The sequence below is a fragment of the Scomber japonicus genome, chromosome 24, assembly GCF_027409825.1.
Source record: "Scomber japonicus isolate fScoJap1 chromosome 24, fScoJap1.pri, whole genome shotgun sequence".
Lineage (NCBI taxonomy): Eukaryota > Metazoa > Chordata > Actinopteri > Scombriformes > Scombridae > Scomber > Scomber japonicus.
In genome coordinates, this window is record NC_070601.1 from 14348207 (window position 1) to 14370412 (window position 22206).

The 22206-nt window shown below is 41.4% G+C and overlaps 1 protein-coding gene across 12 annotated transcripts in view; it reads left to right on the top strand.

Moving 5' to 3' along the window:
* The window catches only part of scn1lab (sodium channel, voltage-gated, type I like, alpha b), a 29737-nt gene extending 8587 nt beyond the window's left edge, over nt 1–21150 (top strand). For 2 of the 12 annotated variants that reach the window (XM_053314818.1, XM_053314817.1), the window contains exons 8-26: nt 489–630; nt 955–1161; nt 2576–2857; nt 3598–3939; nt 4408–4540; nt 4656–4894; nt 4993–5166; nt 5657–6013; nt 6133–6654; nt 10284–10419; nt 11033–11187; nt 11371–11544; nt 12382–12504; nt 13654–13929; nt 15338–15391; nt 15582–15719; nt 19087–19191; nt 19591–19861; nt 19958–21150. In XM_053314818.1, coding sequence (XP_053170793.1) covers nt 489–630; nt 955–1161; nt 2576–2857; nt 3598–3939; nt 4408–4540; nt 4656–4894; nt 4993–5166; nt 5657–6013; nt 6133–6654; nt 10284–10419; nt 11033–11187; nt 11371–11544; nt 12382–12504; nt 13654–13929; nt 15338–15391; nt 15582–15719; nt 19087–19191; nt 19591–19861; nt 19958–21150 — 5023 coding nt within the window. Of the gene's footprint in view, nt 1–488; nt 631–954; nt 1186–2575; nt 2858–3597; nt 3951–4292; nt 4309–4407; nt 4541–4655; nt 4895–4992; nt 5167–5656; nt 6014–6132; nt 6669–10283; nt 10420–11032; nt 11188–11370; nt 11545–12381; nt 12505–13653; nt 13930–15337; nt 15392–15581; nt 15720–19086; nt 19192–19590; nt 19862–19957 lie in introns of all 12 variants that reach the window. The other 10 variants (XM_053314820.1, XM_053314819.1, XM_053314825.1 and 7 more) reach the window with 8 other exon arrangements.
* The last annotated feature ends 1056 nt before the right edge of the window (nt 21151–22206 follow it).

Consider the following 22206-nt stretch of genomic DNA (forward strand, 5'->3'; position numbering starts at 1 on the left):
CATGTTTTAAATATCGACAGGTATCAAGGCTGAAATGAATAAAATGAGTACTGGTTAAAACTGGTGAAGACATATAGTGAAGTCATTTTAAGGTTATTTTAATGTTAGAAGTCATTCATGTTAAGAGCAGCAAGGCCAAAAAATGCTGCTCAGTATAAAAAGTGTATGAATTAATGAATGAATGGCTTTATGTCATTGCCGTTGTCACATACAACAAAATTTGCTGTCTCATATGAGAAAGCTGTTTCCTTTCACTCTGCTCAACACACATTCACATACACACACTTAAAATACAATAAGTGTTAAATAAGGTAAAAGGTAAGGTAAAGGTATATCTGACATAATGCTTAAATTAAAGGAATAGTTTCCCTTTTTTGCAAATACACTTAGTAGCTTTCTTGTTTAGAGTTACAAGAGTAAAAGGACACCAGTCATGTGTCTGCACGCTGAAAACACTCTGTATTGTTATCCGATTTGTGTCCTAACAGTCTTTGTCCGGAGGGCTTCGTATGTCTCAAAACGGGCCGTAACCCAGACTACGGCTACACCAGCTTCGACACCTTCGGCTGGGCCTTCCTCTCTCTGTTCCGACTAATGACCCAGGACTACTGGGAAAACCTCTACCAGCAGGTTGGCAGACATTTCAATTGTATACAACCGTCTTGTCTGGAAAGGTTGGTGACAATGAGTCACGTCTTATAATATATTTCAGCATTCAAACAAAGCTTTACATTTCATAACAAAGACTCACTTTCAATAAGAAAATGTCAGTGCAAAGGGTGTGTCATTCTGGTTTTTTTTGTTGTTGTTGTTGTCTTTTTACTGTAGCAACTTGACATTTGCAAAGTCACTAAACAATTGGATAAGCTCAACTGAAAAGAAAAGTTAAAATTGGTGGATTCGGTCTTATACTTCTAATAAAAATACATCCTTCTTCTTCTCCTCTGCCATCAGACGCTGCGTGCGGCAGGGAAGCCATACATGATCTTCTTCGTGCTGGTCATCTTCCTGGGCTCCTTCTACCTGGTCAACCTGATCTTGGCCGTGGTGGCCATGGCTTACGAGGAGCAGAACCAGGCGACCATCGAGGAGGCTCAGCAGAAGGAGGAGGAGTTCCAGGCGATGCTGGAACAGCTGAAGAGACAGCAGGAGGAGGCACAGGCAGGATATTCATCTTTCATTTTAGTCTGTTGAGATTCATGTTAGAATTTAGATACATATATTTAAAAGTGATTTGTGTGTTGAGTACATAAAATAGTGTATATTTCATGACACAGAGGCTTGGAGATTCTCTATGTGTGTAACTGGGGAGATTCTGTTGGTTCTTCAGCTTAGAGTCTCAATCCAGCTGCCAAAAGCAGCGTTGCCCCAGGCGACAGAGGGATTCGCTATCCTAGATGACTGACACCCTTCTGCTTTCCCTCAGGAGTCAGGAGTCCTTGAACAACCTACAGAAAGGGGAAAATTAGCAGATGGAGATGGTAGTGCAAATGAAATGCTGGATAATGGAAAATAACACTCTAGATTTGGCTCTTAATTTGAAAGGGAGAGCCATACCTTGTGTGTTTCTGGCTGCCAAACAGTTATTTTGAAGCTCGTGACAACAAAGCCAGACAGTCTATATCTGACCTGCTAAATTTAGGTACTGTAGACAGACTGACGTGGAGGCAGGTGTAGGAAAATTGGTAGAATAAGAAATAGATTAAGATGTCAGAAAAAAAGCACTAGAAGGCATTGAACACGGTGATGATATACAGTATGTGTGTATAAAGAGGATTCAAGGCTTTCTGTGTATCATATTGAACAATACCACAACATCTCATCTACATTAATGGAAAGTGAAGATTCTTTATCTTCTGTGTTACTGCCTGTGTTTCCTTTCAGACCTCCACCTCCACCTCTACTCACTCAGTGGCTATTCTGCCTGTCTTATCAGGCTCATGCACATCCAGATTGTTGTTGTTGATTGGGCTGTAGTTGCCATGACAGATTTTGTGTTTGTTTGCCCTCTTAAATCCTCTATAGTTTGTTGAGTGTATGTTTTGTGGAACAGCACAGGAGCATTTCTTTCCATTAGAACAAATATGTTGATGTATATTTTAAGCAAAAAAAAAGAAGCAATTTTACTGCATCTTATGAAGAGAAAACACAACACATTTGTAATATGTAACAGTGTGTCTGTTTACACACATGGTAGTAATTCATTTTGGCTTCCTTGAGGAAAGATGTAAGAGATCCTGAGCCTCTGATGTTGTCTTTTCCACACAGTGATTCGATTGATGTTACTCAGCGTGTAAGAGTAGAAATGATCCACTTTTTGTACAAGACGAAAAAAGCCGCCAGCTTATCTCTTACTCGAGTAGGTTTATAAATGCAAGAATTCAGACATGTTTTGGTTTGCATGAAAACATTCAGTCGTCAATTTTTAGAAGGTGTCTGAGGCTTATTTGGCTCTGCACGCTGCTGCTGCGGCTGCTCTCAGCTGCCAGCCTCTCTCCTCTGCTCCAGTCGGCGAGAGCCTTTGAGACAGGCACCGGGTCGCCATGACAACTGTGTTTGTGCTCTGATTGGCCAGCAGGTTGCCGCGGCAGCAGCCACGGAGAGCGGAGAGTACAGTGGGAGAGGGGGCCCCACCTCGGAGTCGTCCTCAGGGACGTCTAAGCTCAGCTCAAAAAGTGCCAAGGAGCGGCGCAACAGGCGGAAGAAGAGGAAGCAGAGGGAGGAGGAGGAGGAGAGGGGGGTCTGCGACAAGTTCCACAAGTCTGAGTCTGAGGACAGCATCAAGAGATCCAGCTTCCGCTTCTCCATTGATGCCAACCGGCTCTCTTATGAGAAGAGATGCTCCTCACCCAACCAGGTAAATGCAACCCACTAAGTGATCTACTGTTAACCCAAATATGAAGTTAGACTGATAGCCGTCATTTACAGAATTTCATCATGCTGGTTATATAAGAAAAGCAGCAGAGAATAAATATGTAAAACCAGCAATAAACTATTTCAGGATGCATTAATAACATTTTCATAAGTTAGTAAATTTAAAAAAATAAACTTTCACTTTCTTTTTTGCTGAATGTAAGATGAGAAGATCAGGACCTCTCTCATACCTTTCAAGATAAAGACAGAGCCAGAAGCAGGTTAGCATAGCTTAGCACAAAAAGTGAAACAGCCTGGCTCAACTTGAGGTTTGTATTTTCCAAAATGTCAAATTATTCCTTTAAAAAATAATTAAAAATACAAAAATCAAGCCAGATTCCATAGCAAATGATTAAATAATTAGGTATGTTAAATATTGGTGCAAAGTCCCTATTGGTGACCAATCAGTTGAGCCGTCATGTAGATGTTACATCATTGACAATTTTGTCTTTTGGTAGCATTTTCCTCACTTTTTCCAACTTTCCATCACTCCATTCCTTCCTGTCCCATCTAACTACCAGTCCTTCTCTCATTTATCAGAACCACCCAACACCAAATTTGGCATTTTGGTGTCTCTCCCTTATCCACCCAGTCTTCCTCAAGTATTCCAGGGCTTTACCTCCCTCCACCCTCTAACCCCATTTTCCCTTTCTCTTTTTCTCTTTCTCTCTTGCTCTCTATCAGTCTCTCCTCAGCATACGCGGATCCCTCTTCTCGCCGAGGAGGAACAGCCGCGCCAGCCTGTTCAGCTTCCGCGGCCGGGCGCGCGACATGGGCTCGGAAAACGACTTCGCAGACGACGAGCACAGCACCTTCGAGGAGAGCGACAGCCGCCGGGGCTCCCTATTCTTGCCGCGCCGGCTCGAGCGCCGCAGCAGCGCCGTCAGCCAGACCAGTCTAGGGGCCCCACGGATCATACTGCCCGCCAACGGCAAGATGCACTGTGCCGTAGACTGCAATGGCGTTGTGTCGCTGGTCGCTGGAACTTCTGTAACAACCTCCCATGTAGGTCTACTGCTGCCTGAGGTGACTTCACTGTTTCCTGCATTATTTTACCACTGACCCCCTTCAAGTTTTTCATTTTATTCCCACTTCTTTGTCCTGATGTTGTTAATACATGACCATTATTAATCAGTTTGGAGAAAATGTTTACATTTTCAATAAAGTCAATCTTTAAACTATGTGTTTAAATAATTAGCACTCACATTAGTAGCTCAAGATTCATCAAGATATATCAGGTTTTGACAATACTTTTGATCAGTTTGTATCTATTTATTGATGGCTTTGGTATTTTCATGGAATACAGAATAACACAAATATCCATACTTATCCTTTATAATACAAATTATGAAACATAATCACTCTCAACCAGGAAACAGTAGACTGAGCACAGATGTTTTCAATCATTTCAAAAATCATGAAAAATATTCCCAATGTTTGTTCATATGAGCTCAATATGTTTTGTTTTTTCCGTACGTATTTTTTTTTCTCCAGGGTACGACTACAGATACAGAGCTGAAGAAACGGCGCACAGGTTTTCGCCAGCCGTCCATGGATTATTTAGAGGAACCAGGAGGCAGGCAGAGAGCCATGAGCGTGGCCAGCATCCTCACCAACACTATGGAGGGTCAGAATCATACCGTATTTTACCACCTTCAACCATTCTGTGACAGGTATAATCTTATAGAAATACATTTAACTGCATTCTATTATAAAGAAATGTGCTTGTTTGTCTTTTCCAGAGCTCGAAGAGTCTAGACAGAAGTGCCCCCCCTGCTGGTATAGATTTGCAAACACTGCTCTGATTTGGGATTGCTGCCCCGCATGGTTGAAGATCAAGGATGTTGTCAACTCTATTGTCATGGACCCATTTGTGGATCTGGCAATCACAATTTGCATCGTCCTCAACACCCTTTTCATGGCCATGGAGCATTACCCCATGACAGAAGATTTTTCTAATGTTCTTACAGTCGGAAACCTGGTAAGTACTGAGGGATATGAACACATTTAGATAAAAACATGTTATATATCATTTGAGATGTAGAATCAGGTGTAAAATAAAGGTTTCTCTGTCATTAGGTGTTCACAGGGATCTTCACAGCAGAGATGTGCTTCAAGATCATCGCCCTGGATCCCTACTACTACTTCCAGGAGGGCTGGAACATCTTTGACGGCTTCATTGTCAGTCTGAGTCTGATGGAGCTCGGTTTGGCCAATGTAGAAGGCTTGTCTGTGCTCAGGTCCTTTAGATTGGTAAGAGCTCCGCCAAAGTCATATCTTACCAGGAAATTGAAGTATTAAAAGTTTTGTCCGCTCTTGTAATGAGAAAAGTTAAGGTGCACCTGTGCTTCTAAGGTCAGCCAACAGTTCTCAATAACATGCTATTAATGTGGCAATGATGTAATGTGAGCTTTCATGAAGTACACAGAAGGCCCCACGGAGAGTTTATGTGGCCTTTGGGGCATAGTGTGTTTTTTTCTGTTCACCTTATTAGCTTTCAGTGACTGGTGCTGTGCAGATTGTTTGAAACACCATTTTCATCCATTGGGACTGAATATATATCTTACTCACACTACTGATAAACAAAAGGCTTACTCATACTTTTGACCCACTTTAACTGAAGTTGAGTTAACATATATATGTTGAACAAATACAATCGTTTATATTGTCTTTTTAATTATTTAGTGAATAACCATCTACATCCAGAATATCACATATTGCTCTTAATTTTCTTTTAAAACAGCTGAGGGTCTTCAAACTGGCCAAGTCATGGCCCACTCTGAACATGCTGATCAAGATCATTGGTAACTCAGTGGGGGCTTTGGGGAATTTGACTCTGGTGCTCGCCATCATCGTCTTCATCTTCGCCGTGGTGGGCATGCAGCTGTTTGGCAAGAGCTACAAGGAGTGCGTATGTAAGATTTCGGAGGAATGCAAGCTACCCCGCTGGCACATGCACGACTTCTTCCACTCCTTCCTGATTGTTTTCCGAGTGCTGTGCGGAGAGTGGATCGAGACCATGTGGGACTGCATGGAGGTGGCAGGACAGAGCATGTGCCTGATCGTCTTCATGATGGTCATGGTCATTGGAAACCTGGTGGTATGGGGTTCTTTCTCTTTATTTTGTTGGTCATGTTTGTCATAAGGTTAAGTTACTCTGTTTATAAGTTATAAAGTCAAGTGAATTCACTCACCCTGCCTAATGTCCTTTCTTCCCAGGTTCTAAACCTATTCCTGGCTCTCCTCCTGAGCTCATTCAGCGCTGACAACCTGGCAGCAACCGATGACGACAGTGAGATGAACAACCTGCAAATTGCTGTGGGCAGGATCCAGCGGGGTATCGCCTTTGTCAAGTCCACTGTGCGGCAGTTCCTCCAGAGCGTCTGCTTTGGGGGGAGCGGTAAGGGTCTGGCCAAGGAGAGCAAACCCTTGGATGAACTGCACAGCAACGGCAAAGGCAACTGTGTCTCCAACCACACTTCTGTGGAGATCAGCAAAGACCCCAGTGGGGTGTATACGACAGAGGGAAATGGGCGGCCAGGAGGAGGGCTGGTGGTTGGGGCCGGGGTTGGTGGGGACAGTACAGGGAAGTACCCCATGGAAGAATGTGACTACATGTCATTTATTCATAACCCCAGCCTGACTGTCACCGTGCCCATCGCCGTGGGTGAGTCGGACTTTGAGAACCTTAACACAGAAGATTTTAGCAGCGACTCGTCAGACGTGGAGGGCAGCAAAGAGGTAAGACGAATGACGTAAATTAGACTGACGCGTCTTGTCAGTTTGTAGGAAATCTCCTGAGTCACACAGCTTTTTGTATTTTATTAGCTCCTTTATACATGTTAATAATTAACACATTAACGCAAGCCAGTCAGTGTATGAATATGTCAACATTTGCATAGTGATGGCCTTTTCAGACAAATATCCGACAGTCAAGCAGTTTGAAAATAACATACCTGCTGACTCATTTGTACACGCAGCAAGCTGTGTGCTACTGAGGAATCGTCTGGAGTTTTTACTCAGTTCTAAAGCCTTCGGCAGAAAAGCAAGAAAGAGTCATGAAAAATAATGACTCAAACATGCCTTTGACTTATGCACTGTAGCACATTCACTTTCTAGATGTACTCATTAGACAGTATGTGTCAGGGTCAGTGTGTCTGTGTTACAGCGTTACATGGTTGATTTAACATGCAGGCCAGCAAATGCACTTCACTATGATATACAACCTGTTGAAGATGCTGCTGAATTCATTGCTCCACGCTTCGGGGGAAGCAAAGCGTATACGTGTGCATGTCCTGTGATAAAGTGGCATTAACGAAGCAGCAAACGGTTTTTGAAACTCCATATGCTGCTGAATAAACAGTAGATCATCAGTGTATAATATAGTAGAAGCATCCCAGTCAAAATCTGATTGTCTACCATATCAACATTACTTTTAAAATACTAATGGCACACACATGCATAGAAGTCTTAATAGTAGGTATCTTTTTTGTAATTCAGTGCCTATTCTTACAGAGCAAATGCCAGGTTTGCTGTAAAAGGTGTTGCCAGGCTGACTGAGCATTAAGCTCCCCTGGTGATGCCAACCTGTCTCCGTGGGTGTGGTGCCAATTCCCTGTGATTCAAAACAACCCGAGAGACTATTTCTAGCCATGGGCACCACATGCTCCATATATGGATCAGGCAATTTAACACTGTTTCTCTAAATGATCCTGTAGTTCAAAGATATTTTACTCTGTGCGTCATAGTTTGGTGAACATAAATTAGAAATAATGCATTCAGTGTGTGGTGTTTATATAACCGTGTCAAATGTCATTGCCAGTTTAGAAGCCACCGTATTATATTGCATCTCTTGAGGAATGTGCTTTCAGTGAAACCTAAATTGTAGTTTCTGTTCTCTGTGGCTAATTTATTTCCCCACTGTGCCTTGTGGTTGACCAGTGAGTGCAGACTATGCTGGCTTTTGGTGTGTGTGTGTATGACTTACTTTGTTTAACCCCCCATTTGTTATTGCAGCCGTGTCACAGACGCTCTCAAGGTTTTCAGTGAGAGGAGAATTGTAAGACCACTTTATTGTACCATAGCACTAACCATGAGGACTGCCTATGCCATTTACAGACAAACAATATATTTTTTCTCATACCTTCAATGGATTGCCCATTTTTGTTCTTTGCCTGGTCTGTCCTCCGTCCCTTACCAACCCCCCTTCCTCATCCTTTTTGCTTTATACCCCCACCCCTCTCCCACCCCATACAGCAGCACAGTCAATGCTGTAGTCTTTCCCTTTACCGCCCCTTCCACATCCCTTCCCACCCCCCCTTCCCCTTTCATAATTTATCCCCAAGCATCAGGCTGTATTGCAGTTACAAACCATTAGGAATGAGCAACACCACCTTTTTCCATTGATAGACAAACTCATCTAACATGATCTTTGCTTTTGATTTCATTGCTTGGTTTTGACTTGGTTTTGGGACTTGATTGGCATATACACTCTGAGCTTGAGAATGAAGGAAGAGAGGAGGAGAATGAAGACAAAAAAAAACAACAAACGAAATGGAGGAATGAATTTTGCTGTAGTTTGACAAAATTCATTTGTCTGGTTCACAGTCCATACATTCATACATGAAATACTCGTACATACTTGTTTTCTGTGGTACAGGAATAATAGTGGAATGATGAAAGATTCTTTACAGAATTCTTTCCAAGGATTTTGAAATACAAATAAGTCAGCTCTGATTTTTGCAGAGTGGCAAAACAGATAACACATGGCAGTTCATATTTGAATCAGACTGATTTATGATGACACACTGCAGCAAGGGTTTGTATACACCTCAAGTATGAAATCAGTTAATAAATAAATCCAACCCAAATTACTCTGAATCTTTCCAGATATGGTACATATTTATGGAGTAGTCAGCCCTGTTTAGTGTGCTGCGATGCCTGTGTTATCCACTTGCGTTCCACTGCAACTATCTCATCACCCAACTTATACAAAATATAGTGAAACTCACCAAAAAAAATCACTCACCAAACAGTTCTTCTACTGATACAAGCATGTTAGGTTAAGAGTAAACACTTCATATAATCCACATCCTGCAGAGGTAAAATGGGTCTCTTGCTGAAGGAGAGAAAGACAGCAGGAGGGACAAAAAGAAAAAGAACCCTGCCAGAAAATGATGTACTTGAGCAGCATGCTTCCATCATTCCCACGCCGTATTAGCTGGGTCCCACGGCAATCAGGGCTGCTGCACTGTCTAGGATGACATGTTCCTATCCTTCACATACTAGATAGATCAGACACAACATAACACCATGTTTGCCCAATGCAAAACAGACAGGAAACAGCCCCACAACAGCAAAAATGTCTCACTATATGCAGATGATGTTTTAATGTACATTAACTACAAAAACAAAGATCACTGCATTTTAGGTTTAAAAGGTTCAAAATTCAGCTAGCAAGTTAGAGCCAAATGAACTTGTCAACAGCAGCAAAACGTGTCCTTACATGTGTTTTGCATATCGCTGAGAAGAAGGATTTAAAGCAACGATTAGCACACTTAGCCCTGTATGTTTATTGAGTAGGCATGGGTACTAATTCAACATGTTAACAAGTAGGAACAACAACAACAAAAAAAAAGAAATGCCAGACCACATGCTGTCTTATAAACAGTGCACAGTACTGGTTTTTGCTGGTAAGCTAATGTGGTTATCCGTCTACTTCAACACAAACAAAAGAAGCTTGTACACTGCTTTCAAGGAATGGAAATAACGTGTTTTCATGTCACTGAGAAAAATGTTCAGCAGCCCTTTTGTGGGTGGATTCTAGGTGTAAGGGCGGGGAAATTGTTATGCACCAAAGCAACTTTCAGACTGGGATAAATTAAAGACAAATTGATTAGGGGGTCATTTTTCAGTGGACATGAAAATACTTAAGCACACGTTTTGCTTGGTACTATTTCAGGCTTGGATTGATAATGCACTGGAATACTGCATGCACTCTCCCTCGAACTGAGGTAACATCAAACGTACCCACAGCGCATTTCCTTAATGCCAACCTCACCATGCCATGTGTTGCCACATAATCTGATTTGAGCCATCAGATAAAACTAATATCAAAGCCTGTAGGTACATTTGATCGATGCTGCATGTGATGATGATGATAGAATGATAATGACTCTGAAGAGCCCAACTCTGTGAGCTATTACAGTGCCTAATCTCCACACTAAGGTATACAGTTGTGGCACTGGAGTACATGTGAATGGAGAATCACAATGATAACCAGCTCAGAAGGTTGGCTCCTATAACCACTAACTCAGGTTTCGGGTATCGGAGTGTAACTTTGTACCCCTGTTTGTTCCTGGTCTATGCAGAAGCTGGACGTAGTGCCCAAGCATCTCAGCTCTTCAGAGGGGAGCACAGTCGATATCCGCCCCCCAGGAGATGGGGTCGATTCAATAGAGCTAGAGCCAGAGGAGTCACTGGACCCAGAGGCCTGCTTCACCGAGGGTAAGAGGGACGCCAGGGTGATTGGCAGGGAGGTGGAAAGTGGGGACCGAAGGTGGGGGACGAAATGCTTCAACACATTTCAAGACGTAAAGTAAATCGTTTTAACTGCTTGTGCTTAGCACCGGTCTGTTTTACTCACCGCTGAGTGACAGTAAATACAAATGCTCAGCAGAACAGAAAGAAAAGTAGTCTGTGGGATTCTCTTGGTTTGTGATATAACCCGACATTTGTCTAACACACCTCCAGTACAATTCTGAATCTGCAAAGAGCTCTTCAGTCAATTATTTGGACATTTTGTCACATTCTTTGCGTGGACTTGGCACCATTTTGCACTGCATTTTATAATTTGTGCGAGAGTCAAATACACTTAGCAAGAAACAAGGAGTGTAATTGTCAGAAGCAGGGCACCAAAACAAGAAATGTGGCTAATGGAGCTGCTAGAATGAGTATGTACGTCCAAAAAAAGCCAGGTAATGAAAAGAGACAGAGGAATAAAGGGTAGAGAGGGTTGTTTTGGTTTAATCATACAATCACCTCTAGTCTACATGGAGCTATGTTCATTCCTGTGGTCTATTTCTTATGCTTCTCTCCCCATATTTCCCCACACCTGCAGGCTGTGTGAGTAGATTCCAGTGCTGCCAGATCAATGAGGAGGAAGGCCATTTTAAGAGCTGGTGGAACCTCAGGAAAACCTGCTTTATCATAGTGGAGCACAACTGGTTTGAATCCTTCATCATATTCATGATTCTGCTCAGCAGTGGAGCACTGGTGAGTGTGTGTTTTGTTGTGACCCAAAATCAGTATTGAATCTTACTCTACTCTTTGTCTATATTTAGATTGATATAAATGTACCAGCCTTAGCTCATGGCTAGCTTCCCACGCAGAATTAGGCAACTCACACACCTCATCATTTCCACCTGCAGTCTGCATGATTTATTCCCTTCTGCACAGGCCTTCGAGGACATTTACATCGAACAGAGGAAGAACATCAAAACAGTGCTGGAGTACTCAGACAAAGTCTTCACTTACATCTTCATCCTGGAAATGCTGTTGAAATGGGTGGCATACGGCTTCGTCAAGTACTTCACCAACGCCTGGTGCTGGCTCGACTTCCTCATCGTAGATGTAGGTTTAATATTAAATGTAGTCATGCATGGCTTTTAGATCACAATATGTAATCGATATATGCCAAAAAAAAACCCAAAATGTAAATTTCTCTGTATTCATATATGAAGATCCACTAATGTTTTCTTCTTGTAAAACAAAATATGACACATGCTTATGTAGACTTGTCCCAACCTTTTTTTCTTTTTCTGTTTTTTTACAAATTCCATGACAGCTACCAATCAATCAGTCTTCAACTTTTAGGGTCACAGAGTTGAGATTCATTATAACACACCCAGTGTTATGTCCTGCAGGTTCATCTAACTCTAAATCAAAGACATTTTAAACTTCATTTGGGACATTTTTTTGGAAATCCAAGCCAATGCCAAGAGTTAGATGAGAAGATTGACACCACTCTCCATATAGAGTTAACCGTGAAGTTAAAAAACAAGAGTTCTGGGCTAGCTGTTTCCCTCTAATTACAGTCTTAAACTAAGCTACCATCCTGGCATACATTTATATTCTCACACAGATATGTGAGTGATATCAATCTTCTTGTCAAACTCTGCAAGAAATCCAATAATTTTTATTTTTATTCTACAGACTCCACTGAGTGCCACTCAGCCTTTGTTCATTGTTATCACATGTCTTTATTTAAAATTCACACACATTGTGCAGAGATACTTCTGTTATTCATTTTTAAACCGTTTGAACAATTTATTATCTCTTTAATTATGTGCAGACTTGTCATTAATGGCTAATTAGCTCTCATTAAGCATATTGCTCAAACACTCAGGCTCGAGCCTTTCTCATTTCTCACCTTTCACCCTGCCTGTCTGTGTCATTCTCCTCTCTCAGGTGTCCTTGGTCAGCCTCGTAGCCAACGCTCTGGGCTACTCAGAGCTCACCGCCATCAAATCTCTGAGGACACTGCGAGCCCTGCGGCCCCTGAGGGCTCTGTCTCGGTTTGAGGGCATGAGGGTAAGGACATCTGAAATAGCAGTGAAACAAAACAAAAAAAAAGATTATTCTTTATAAGCAAGCTTAAAGTAAGCATAGAGTACCTGAGCAATTTCTTGGAAACTGGAAATTTAATTAAAAACTGATTCTGCATGCTTTATTGGTTCAGATTAAAATTGTAAAATGGAAATAGACATTCTGAAAGATATGCTAATAGATTGATACCAGTTTTCTCAGCTGACTCTTGGCAAGAAAGTGAGTAAAAGTAGTCAAACTATGACTTTAACATTTTTCCAAATGTCAGCCTATTGATGCAAATCAACGTGAAATATGATTTTTATTTAATATGTCTCAGTAAGGCTATGGAGACAGTTTCTCTGTTTGTCCTCCTCTCTGGGACGCTTTGGGGAAAATATAATTTATATTTCCATTTGTAGAATGTCACATGTCTCAGGTTTAACACTTAATGTCAGTTGTGGCATCTTGTTGCAGACAGAAATGCTTTCACAGTGTTAGCTCATTAGGGGGGTTTGACTGTAAGACTGGATGCTTAGTACAACTTGTGTAAAGTTATCTTCTCCTTGCTATTCAACACTGTACTTCTTCTATCTGCATGCTTTTTCTTCACATTGTGTCAATGGATTACTGCATACAGCTGTTCTCAGGCATTGTTTTCTGACGTTGCTTGTGTGGTGCCTTTGACCTGTAATTTTTTTCTTTGTTGTGTGTCTTTTTTCATTTACAGTCAAACAAAATGTTGTGACTTCATCCCGCCTCTCTAAGGTTTTTTTCTGTTTTTGCTTTTTTACCTATCAAATGTTAACTTCTTCACCTATCCGCCTTCCTCTTTCCAACTGTCACCTTGTTAAATTCGTAGATTTGTAGATGGTGCAGACGTTACATATTTAGATACAGCTTTGAATAATACAGGAAGACTATAAATGTTTAATTCAGTCTCAGCTCTCGCTCTGAAAAGCTGTAGCATCAGCGTCACAGCACAATCAAATCAGGTGTCCACATGTCCAATTTAAGCACAGTTAAGTGATTAGATGATTGTTACGGCCACTTATACAAAAATCAAACAGCCTTTTTTTCTATTTTGGCAAGCAGAGAACTGTGTTTGAGCGATGAGCGAGCACTGAGTTTGTCTGTGTGCTTGGACCTCTCCAGGTTGTGGTGAACGCTCTGCTGGGGGCCATCCCCTCCATCATGAACGTGCTACTCGTCTGCCTCATCTTCTGGCTCATCTTCAGCATCATGGGCGTCAACCTGTTCGCAGGGAAGTACTATTACTGCGTCAACACCACCACAGACGAGATGCTGCCCATTGACCGGGCCAACAACAAGACCGAGTGCCTCAACTTGGTCAACGACAGCGCCCGCTGGAGGAATGTCAAAATCAACTTTGACAACGTCGGGGCCGGATACCTGGCTCTGCTGCAAGTGGTCAGTGTCAGTGAATTACACTCTGTGATATAGAGGCAAAAAAAGTCATAGCAGGCATATTTACTTAATGATTCAGGATTGAACTCTAATCAGTGATCTGGGGTGTCAAACTGGTTTTAGTTCAAGGGCCACATCCAGTTTTATCTCAAGTGGGCCAGACCAGTAAAACAATGGCTTAATAACCTACAAATGAGACACAATAGAGATATGATATATATCTGAACTTTACTATAACACACCATCTATTTATAAAACAGATGAACAGCCTGAGACGTCTTAAGAAAAGTACAGTTTCAATGAAAGTATGTCTCAGTTTTTTCTGTTCATTTTGCACAGGAGCTGCTGATTGAAAACATTTTACACAATGTTCAATATATGAATGCTTTAAATATGATAACACATTCAATTATATGGTCATAATAAAAAAAAACAAAGGTTTAAGGTATTATTATTTAAGTAAGTGTTATTATATTAAAGGTAGTATCAAGTAAACAGTGTCAGGGCCCTCGTGGATCTAAGAGTCTCTCTTAGGAATTATAAGGACACTCCTACTTCAGAGTAGGACTGTGAGTTATTCATGAAGCTTCTTACACTAATACACAAAGAGAGCAACTCCCAGGAGAGAGGTGATGTCACTGTTTTATGACATTCAGAAACACAAAGTAGAAAGTTTGATGACATGTAGTTTTCTGGCAGTTGAGGGCAAAAGGTAACATTCAAAATGCTATTTTATGTGTATAGATACATGTTTGAGTTATTTAATTTAACTACAAAAATATTTAATCAGAGCTAATTATAGATTCTGTAGTGGCACTCTGAATTAAGCTGCATTCATTTATCTCTTACTCTATCAAATCTGTAATATATTATAGTCAGTAAAAAACTATTTAATTGAATATAGTGCTGCATCTTACACAAGCACATGCAGCAATGATGTTGCAAACCCTCTGTGGAGTGTGGTGCACCTCTCTAAGGAGAACATGGAGTCCTTCCTTTTTTTTCCCCACTGATCAAATCCACTTTCGAGCACACACCACACAGGTGAGATACAAGCAGGAGGGTGGGGGGAAATCATGTTTGTAACGACAGCCAGTTCTGGAAAATACGGCAAAACAAGATGAAAAATGGAATTGAAATCAATAAAAATGGCAATAAGCTACTATTAGATTTGATCTTTTCTAATGAAGTTGAGCACTTGGAACACCTGGGATAAAAAGCCCTTATCAATGGCTTTGCAGATATCCTTTATCACCATTAAGCTGGTGATATCTAGGAGAATGTGACTGGTAATGTAATAAACCCAATAATCTTGCATCACTGTCATAAGGAGGAACTAAAATAACCCCACCCCACCCCCAACCTCCACCCCCACCATCCACACTGACTGGCTTCTCCCATCTGCTCTTAGGCAACATTTAAGGGATGGATGGACATCATGTACGCAGCCGTGGACTCTCGAGATGTAAGTCTTTGTGCTTCAAGTTAGCCTTCACAAACAGAAAAATAACCATTTATTCACTGCACTTACTGCTTTTTACAGCCAGTTGCATAACCAGACGGACAATCGGCTCATTTCTTTTCTTTGTAAAGGGACTGACAAACACAAGTAATGAAAGCCACTAACTCATCCTGTTCCATCTCGCCTGTTTTAGGTGGAACACCAGCCTCAATATGAAGTCAACTTGTACATGTACCTCTACTTTGTCATCTTCATCATCTTTGGCTCCTTTTTCACCCTCAACCTCTTCATCGGTGTCATCATCGACAACTTCAACCAGCAGAAGAAAAAGATAAGTTGCATTTAGTAACAGTCTTATGAAGTGTCTCCAGACAGGAAAAGTGACAAAATGAAGTATACTCAAAACAGTCAGTATGCCTATTAAAAAAAAAACACTTTCTCCCTCAAAGCAATGGGAGGAGCCCACAAACAAAATAGTTTCTTTCAATATGTTTTGTAGCATTTAATACTTATATACAGCAGAAAGATGACAGGAAATGAGAGGAGGAAAGGAGTCCTAGGATGGACTCAAATCAGGGACTTTTTGGTTTACGGTCAGCACCTTGAGCCCCCCCCAGGCCGCAGGTGTGCACCCAGCTAGAATACATTAATTGTGGATGGTGGAGAACCAGCTCTGGTGATACACTTAACAAAGCAAAAATCAATGATTACATGATTAGAAAAACATGTTGCAATCTCTTTGTTAAGTTTAACTAGTATGGATTTTAAAGTCATGGTGTAATTAGCATCTAAAGGTGCATGCATTGTTATTTCCTCTTTGTAAAAAAAAAAAAAAAAGTATAACCGCAAATACAATGTAGGCTACTATAAAGGTTACTCTAAATAATTAGTATGTTATATGGAACAGCTATAATTACTTCATAGTTTACTGTCACAATTCAACAGTTATCATGTGTTTCTTTTTGACTGAAAATAGCTTTTTGTGCACGATGTAATCACTCAGTTTACATTAAATTTGACACATGGTGCAAAATTGAATGACTAAATGTATTTGATGTATTGCCCCAGCACTATCTGTAGTCCTAGCTTTTGTAGATGTAACGGTATTATTAAATAAAGATGGAATCCAAGGCAAAATATAGAAGAAAAACAACTTTAGCTGGTCCACCGTGTGAGCTGGTGTTCATGTTGACTTCCAGCTTTGGTTCTGCTCTGCTCTGTTGTTCCAATCACAAAGGAGCACCAACACATACTAATCCTGTGCCGACCACATACATAGCAACTGAAGCACTGATTTAGCCAAGGCATACCCACAGCTGTGTTAAAGAAAGAGGCGAGCTCCAGAATAATCTGTAGCACGGTGAGGACCTGCCTCTGCCAAGAATTACTGAAAGCACAGAGGATGCATGAGTCACCGAAAAACACCCTGCCTGCACACACACACACACACATGTATACATGCAGTGTCACAGCGAATGCATTCTAGAAATGTGCCCTCCATTCAACCGAGCAGTAACAAGTAGGATTGGCAACGCCCAAGAGGGAGGGGGGAGGGGGGGGGCGGTGTTTGCTCTGTGTTTTGCTGCGTGCTGGCAGGTCTGGCTTGACTGACTGAGACACTTTATCAGTTGGTTCAGCAGCCCCACAGTCACAGCGTCACACACAGATGGTTGTTCAGTGTTGACACCAGTCCTCCCTCCAGACACGCATCATACACTCAGTGAGCAGCACAGAGGGTGTGATGTGCGCCTCATGTACGCCATTGTCAGGGTATTCATTTCTTTGATTGCTGAAACGATAGTGGCTGAAATGTTTGGATATAATTAAGAAATGACAGCTATGACATTATGTATTTTTTGACGTTTCTATCAGCATGTTGTTGATGGAATCTTGATACACACAGTCTGCTGTAGATGTACAACCAAAAATAGAACAAATCAAATAAAAATATATTTTTAGCATTGTGTTATTCTGAGGAATTTACCCTACGGAGAGTGACTGGAAATTCTTAAAATGATGTTCTCCTTCTACGTCATTTAAAAAAATCTACTATGAATACGCAAATATTGTTCATTTCATACTTCACTGTGATATCACCAAATCCTGCTCATACTTACACTTCAACTTAGATTTAAGGTGAGCACAGATGCAGATAAATGTGATAACAACAACAACAACAACACAATTATAATGTATTGGTCCACAAATGTAAAAATGTAACCTTTTTTAAAAATCCAATTTACACCAGTTCTATTATGAAGAAAACAATGTATTCTGTCATTACTCTCATGTATTCTCTATAAATTAAGTTAATCACCAACTCAAGGTTTTACCATCAGATGAACAGAACATATCAGGATTATTTAATTGATTTATTTAATAGTGGACGCCTTGGGTCATATGTATATGAGGCAGCGAAAGACAAAACATAGACCCTTAGCTCAGTTGCCAGGAGCAAGGTACCAGTTCTTAATTAATCACACAGGGACTTCTGCCTACACTATAAATGGTCTTTAATACATGGATCTGTGTAGTAATCTACCATGATATAATGTAAATTTTAAGCTTGGGTTTCTAGATATTTAAATATAACAAAATGCAAGCCAATGAGAAAATGCAGCCTTTCTTCCAGCAAGTGAACAAGACAATTCCACAGCATCTTTGGCTATGTTCACACCGTAGTTAAAAGTGACCTGAATCCCATTTGTTCGCTCAAATGTGACCCATATCTGATTTGTTTCTGACAATGTGAACACCACAAGTTGCATTGAATCTGACATTTCCAAATCTGATTCAGGCCACTTTCAAATGTGCTACTGAATCGGATACATATCAGATTTTACGTCAGGTCGCATTTAATGCCACTTTGACGTTATTCTGGAGCAACACACAGCAACACACAGCTAATGCTCTGCATAAAGACATCATTAAAAGTATTCATTTTCTTTCTCCTCTTTCTCCTTTTTAATATCACCTGCTCACAAATTTGCCGGCTGCTCCCATACACTGTTTTTGACATTAGACCATAAATGAGACTACCAGTAACTTCACCAGCTGTTGCCATGTTCACTTCCGTAAACACCGTTCTGTGCGTGTCGCCATTAAAGGGATAGTTCAGGTTTTTTGACATGAAGTTTTATGACACCCTCACCATCAGTGACGTGCATCAGCAGTGGCTTTTCCCCCACTGCGTCCTGTGAAACTAGCCGGAACTACTTTCTTCAACACCAAAAGCCGGCCAGAACTGCTTCATGTCAAAAAACCCAAACTATCCCTTTAATGATCAACTGAGCATGCGGGTAACTTCAGGAGGCCACATTTAAAAGTGTAGCCAAACGTAGCCTTTGTTTGACATCTCTGGACATGGCTCCCACCCTTTGTTTCCTGTCAATAGCCTTTTTTGCTGTGAATGTACGCACCCAAAGAAAACAACTCCTGTCTCGGCTGCACATGGAATTCCAATCAAGGGCAACATTAAGACTCTGTACTTCTGCTACAGGAAAGTCATAGCATTTCTGCCTACTTTTATACTCTGTGAAGCACATATCTATCCTTAAATATGTAGAGTATTTTCAAAGGTATACACTGAAATACAAATTTGCTATGTTGATTACATAGCTTTCTTTTTAAATGTAAAAAAATTATATTTTGACTTCAAAGTGCATGGTTATAATCAAGTTTTGTTGTGCTCCCTTTACTTTGGAGGTCAGGACATCTTCATGACAGAGGAACAGAAGAAATACTACAATGCCATGAAGAAGCTGGGTTCTAAGAAACCACAAAAACCTATACCACGGCCAACAGTAGGACTATTTTTGGCTTGTCTACACTATGCCACTGATTCGACGACCCATTATTCCAAAACCTCAATAGTTGGTTACTTTCTTTAAGAGTCATACGAACTCATACGTTATGATTTAGGAGGAGTATCTGTCTATCAGGTAACCCAGATCTGTTAAATTCAGAAAAATGTTTACACAGTCTGGGAAGTAGCAAGGCCAGCAGTCACTGAATTCCAACTCCAGATAGTGTATTTTTGGAGCAATGGGGCCATTGGACTAATGGGCTTTCAGTCCATTTTTCAAATTATTGGGGTTTCAGAATAATGGGCATTTTGACCAATGGCCCCCTCTTCTAATTGACTGGAAGTGGGTTAGGGTAAAATGACTAATGCTTTTCCATTACTTGTCCTCTGCCTTCAGAATGCATTTCAAGGCTGCGTGTTTGACTGCATCACAAAGCAGGCCTTCGACATAGTGATCATGATCCTCATCTGCCTTAACATGGTGACCATGATGGTGGAGACGGACGACCAAACAGAAGATATGGACAAAATCCTCTACTGGATCAATCTGGTCTTCATTGTGCTCTTCACGGGAGAGTGTGTGCTTAAGATGATCTCCCTGCGTCACTATTACTTCACCATTGGCTGGAATATATTTGACTTTGTGGTGGTAATCCTGTCCATTGTAGGTAAGAAGATGTTTTAAGGTGCCTCCGTTTTCCAGTAGATTAATTAAATTAAATCGTTAAATCATGTGGCTGAATGTGATGTATTTGCTTTTGCAGGCATGTTTTTATCTGAAGTCATCGAGAAGTACTTTGTGTCTCCTACGCTGTTCCGAGTGATCCGCCTAGCCAGGATAGGCCGCATCCTCCGCCTTATCAAAGGTGCCAAGGGCATCCGAACACTTCTCTTTGCCTTGATGATGTCACTTCCTGCCCTATTCAACATTGGCCTCCTCCTTTTCCTGGTCATGTTCATCTACGCCATCTTTGGCATGTCCAACTTCGCCTTCGTCAAGCATGAGTCAGGAATTGATGACATGTTCAATTTCGAGACCTTTGGGAACAGTATGATCTGTTTATTTCAGATCACCACCTCAGGTGGGTGGGATGGCCTGCTGGCACCCATACTGAACAAGAGGGAGCCTGACTGTGATAGTCAGATAGAACACCCAGGCACCTACTACAAAGGCAACTGTGGCAACCCATCAGTGGGCATCTTCTTCTTCGTCAGCTACATCATCATTTGCTTCCTTATTGTGGTCAACATGTACATTGCCGTCATCCTGGAGAATTTCAGCGTGGCGACAGAGGAGAGTGCCGAGCCGCTGAGCGAGGACGACTTTGAGATGTTCTACGAAGTTTGGGAACGCTTTGATCCTGACGCCACTCAATTCATGGAGTACAGCAAGCTCTCTGACTTTGCAGATGCTCTAGATCCACCGTTACGCATGCCCAAGCCTAACATGATCCAGCTCATTTCCATGGACCTGCCGATGGTCAGTGGCGAGCGCATCCACTGCCTTGACATCCTGTTTGCCTTCACCAAGCGAGTGTTGGGTGAAGGCGGCGAGATGGACGTGTTACGTGGGCAAATGGAGGAGCGCTTCATGGCCTCTAACCCCTCTAAGGTGTCTTATGAACCCATCACCACCACGCTCCGCCGCAAGCAGGAGGACATGTCTGCCACAATCATCCAGAGAGCCTTCCGCCGCTACATGATGCGCTTGGCCATGAAGAAGGCCTCGGCCCTCTACAAGGAGCAGCTCAAGGAGGGAATCCGTGACCCAGACAAGGACGTGATGGTCATCAGCAAGTTCACTGAGAACTCAACCTCGGACAAAACAGACATGACCCCCTCCACAGCCTCTCCGCCCTCCTACAACAGCGTGACGAAATCGGACAAGGACAAATACGAGAAAGAAAATAGGGACAAAGAAAACAAAGGGAAAGATTTGAAAGACCGAAAGAAATAGACTTTTTAAAAAGGAACAAAAAATAAAAATGCATCAGTGACATGTGGGAAATTTGTTTACAGCTTCTAAAGGGGGTAGACAGATGTATGTTTGTGTGTTGATTGTTAAGAGTTGAGGAATGCTACACCAGGTAGGCCTAAAATGGGAGTGCGGTCATGTCATATATGAAAACATGAGGACTTCTCTGAGGGGAAATCTGGAAACAAATGATACAGCAGACACAGCCAGAGATTGAGTGAGACATGGAAAAGCCTCTCTGCAAAACGCTTGTGATTTTCCTATTGGTTGTTGTTACTATCTGACACATTTGAGTGTACTGTTAAGTTGTCTGTAGCTAGTGCTGCTGCTACTACTATAAATCCAGTGTCTTGAATTTAACAATCGCTGTATCACTTAGTACTCTGCATTTTTCTTTTCTTTTCTTTTTTTTGCAGTTTATTTTTTGGTTACAAGATTTCCTTTTTTTATGAGAAAGAATGTTTTCTACTTTTCGTGTCATTATTGTGAGAATGTGTCCACTGCTTTCACTGTTGTAAAGATCACCAAGGGCAGACAAAGTCAATGCTGGAAACTCCAACAATCATCTGAAACTTATCGTATAATGCAGGGTCCGTGCCAGAATGCTCTTTAATCAGTGTACAAAGCTGAAACAACAAGCATCTCACTGAGGTACAATGAACAAATAAATTGTACTGACTGGTGTGCCATCAGTGATTGTTCAAATCTATATTGTGCTATCACCCCATAACAGTGGAAAATACAAGTCTCTATACAGAGAAGCTGAATGTATGCAAGCTGAAGGAATGAGACACATTTAAAGGAATGGTTTAACAGTTTGTGAAATATGTTAATTTGCTTTTTGTTAACCAAAAAATAGATGAGAAGATTGACAACACTCTCATATCTGTCCATTAAATGTTAAGCTAAAATCAGGACAATGTTGGAAGTTGTGGTTTATGGGGACGTAAGTTTAGGTGTAGGGATCCACTGACCCAACTTTTTCCTCCCCTAATATTAATTCCAATCCTCAAAATCAGTGTATTGCATCATTACTTT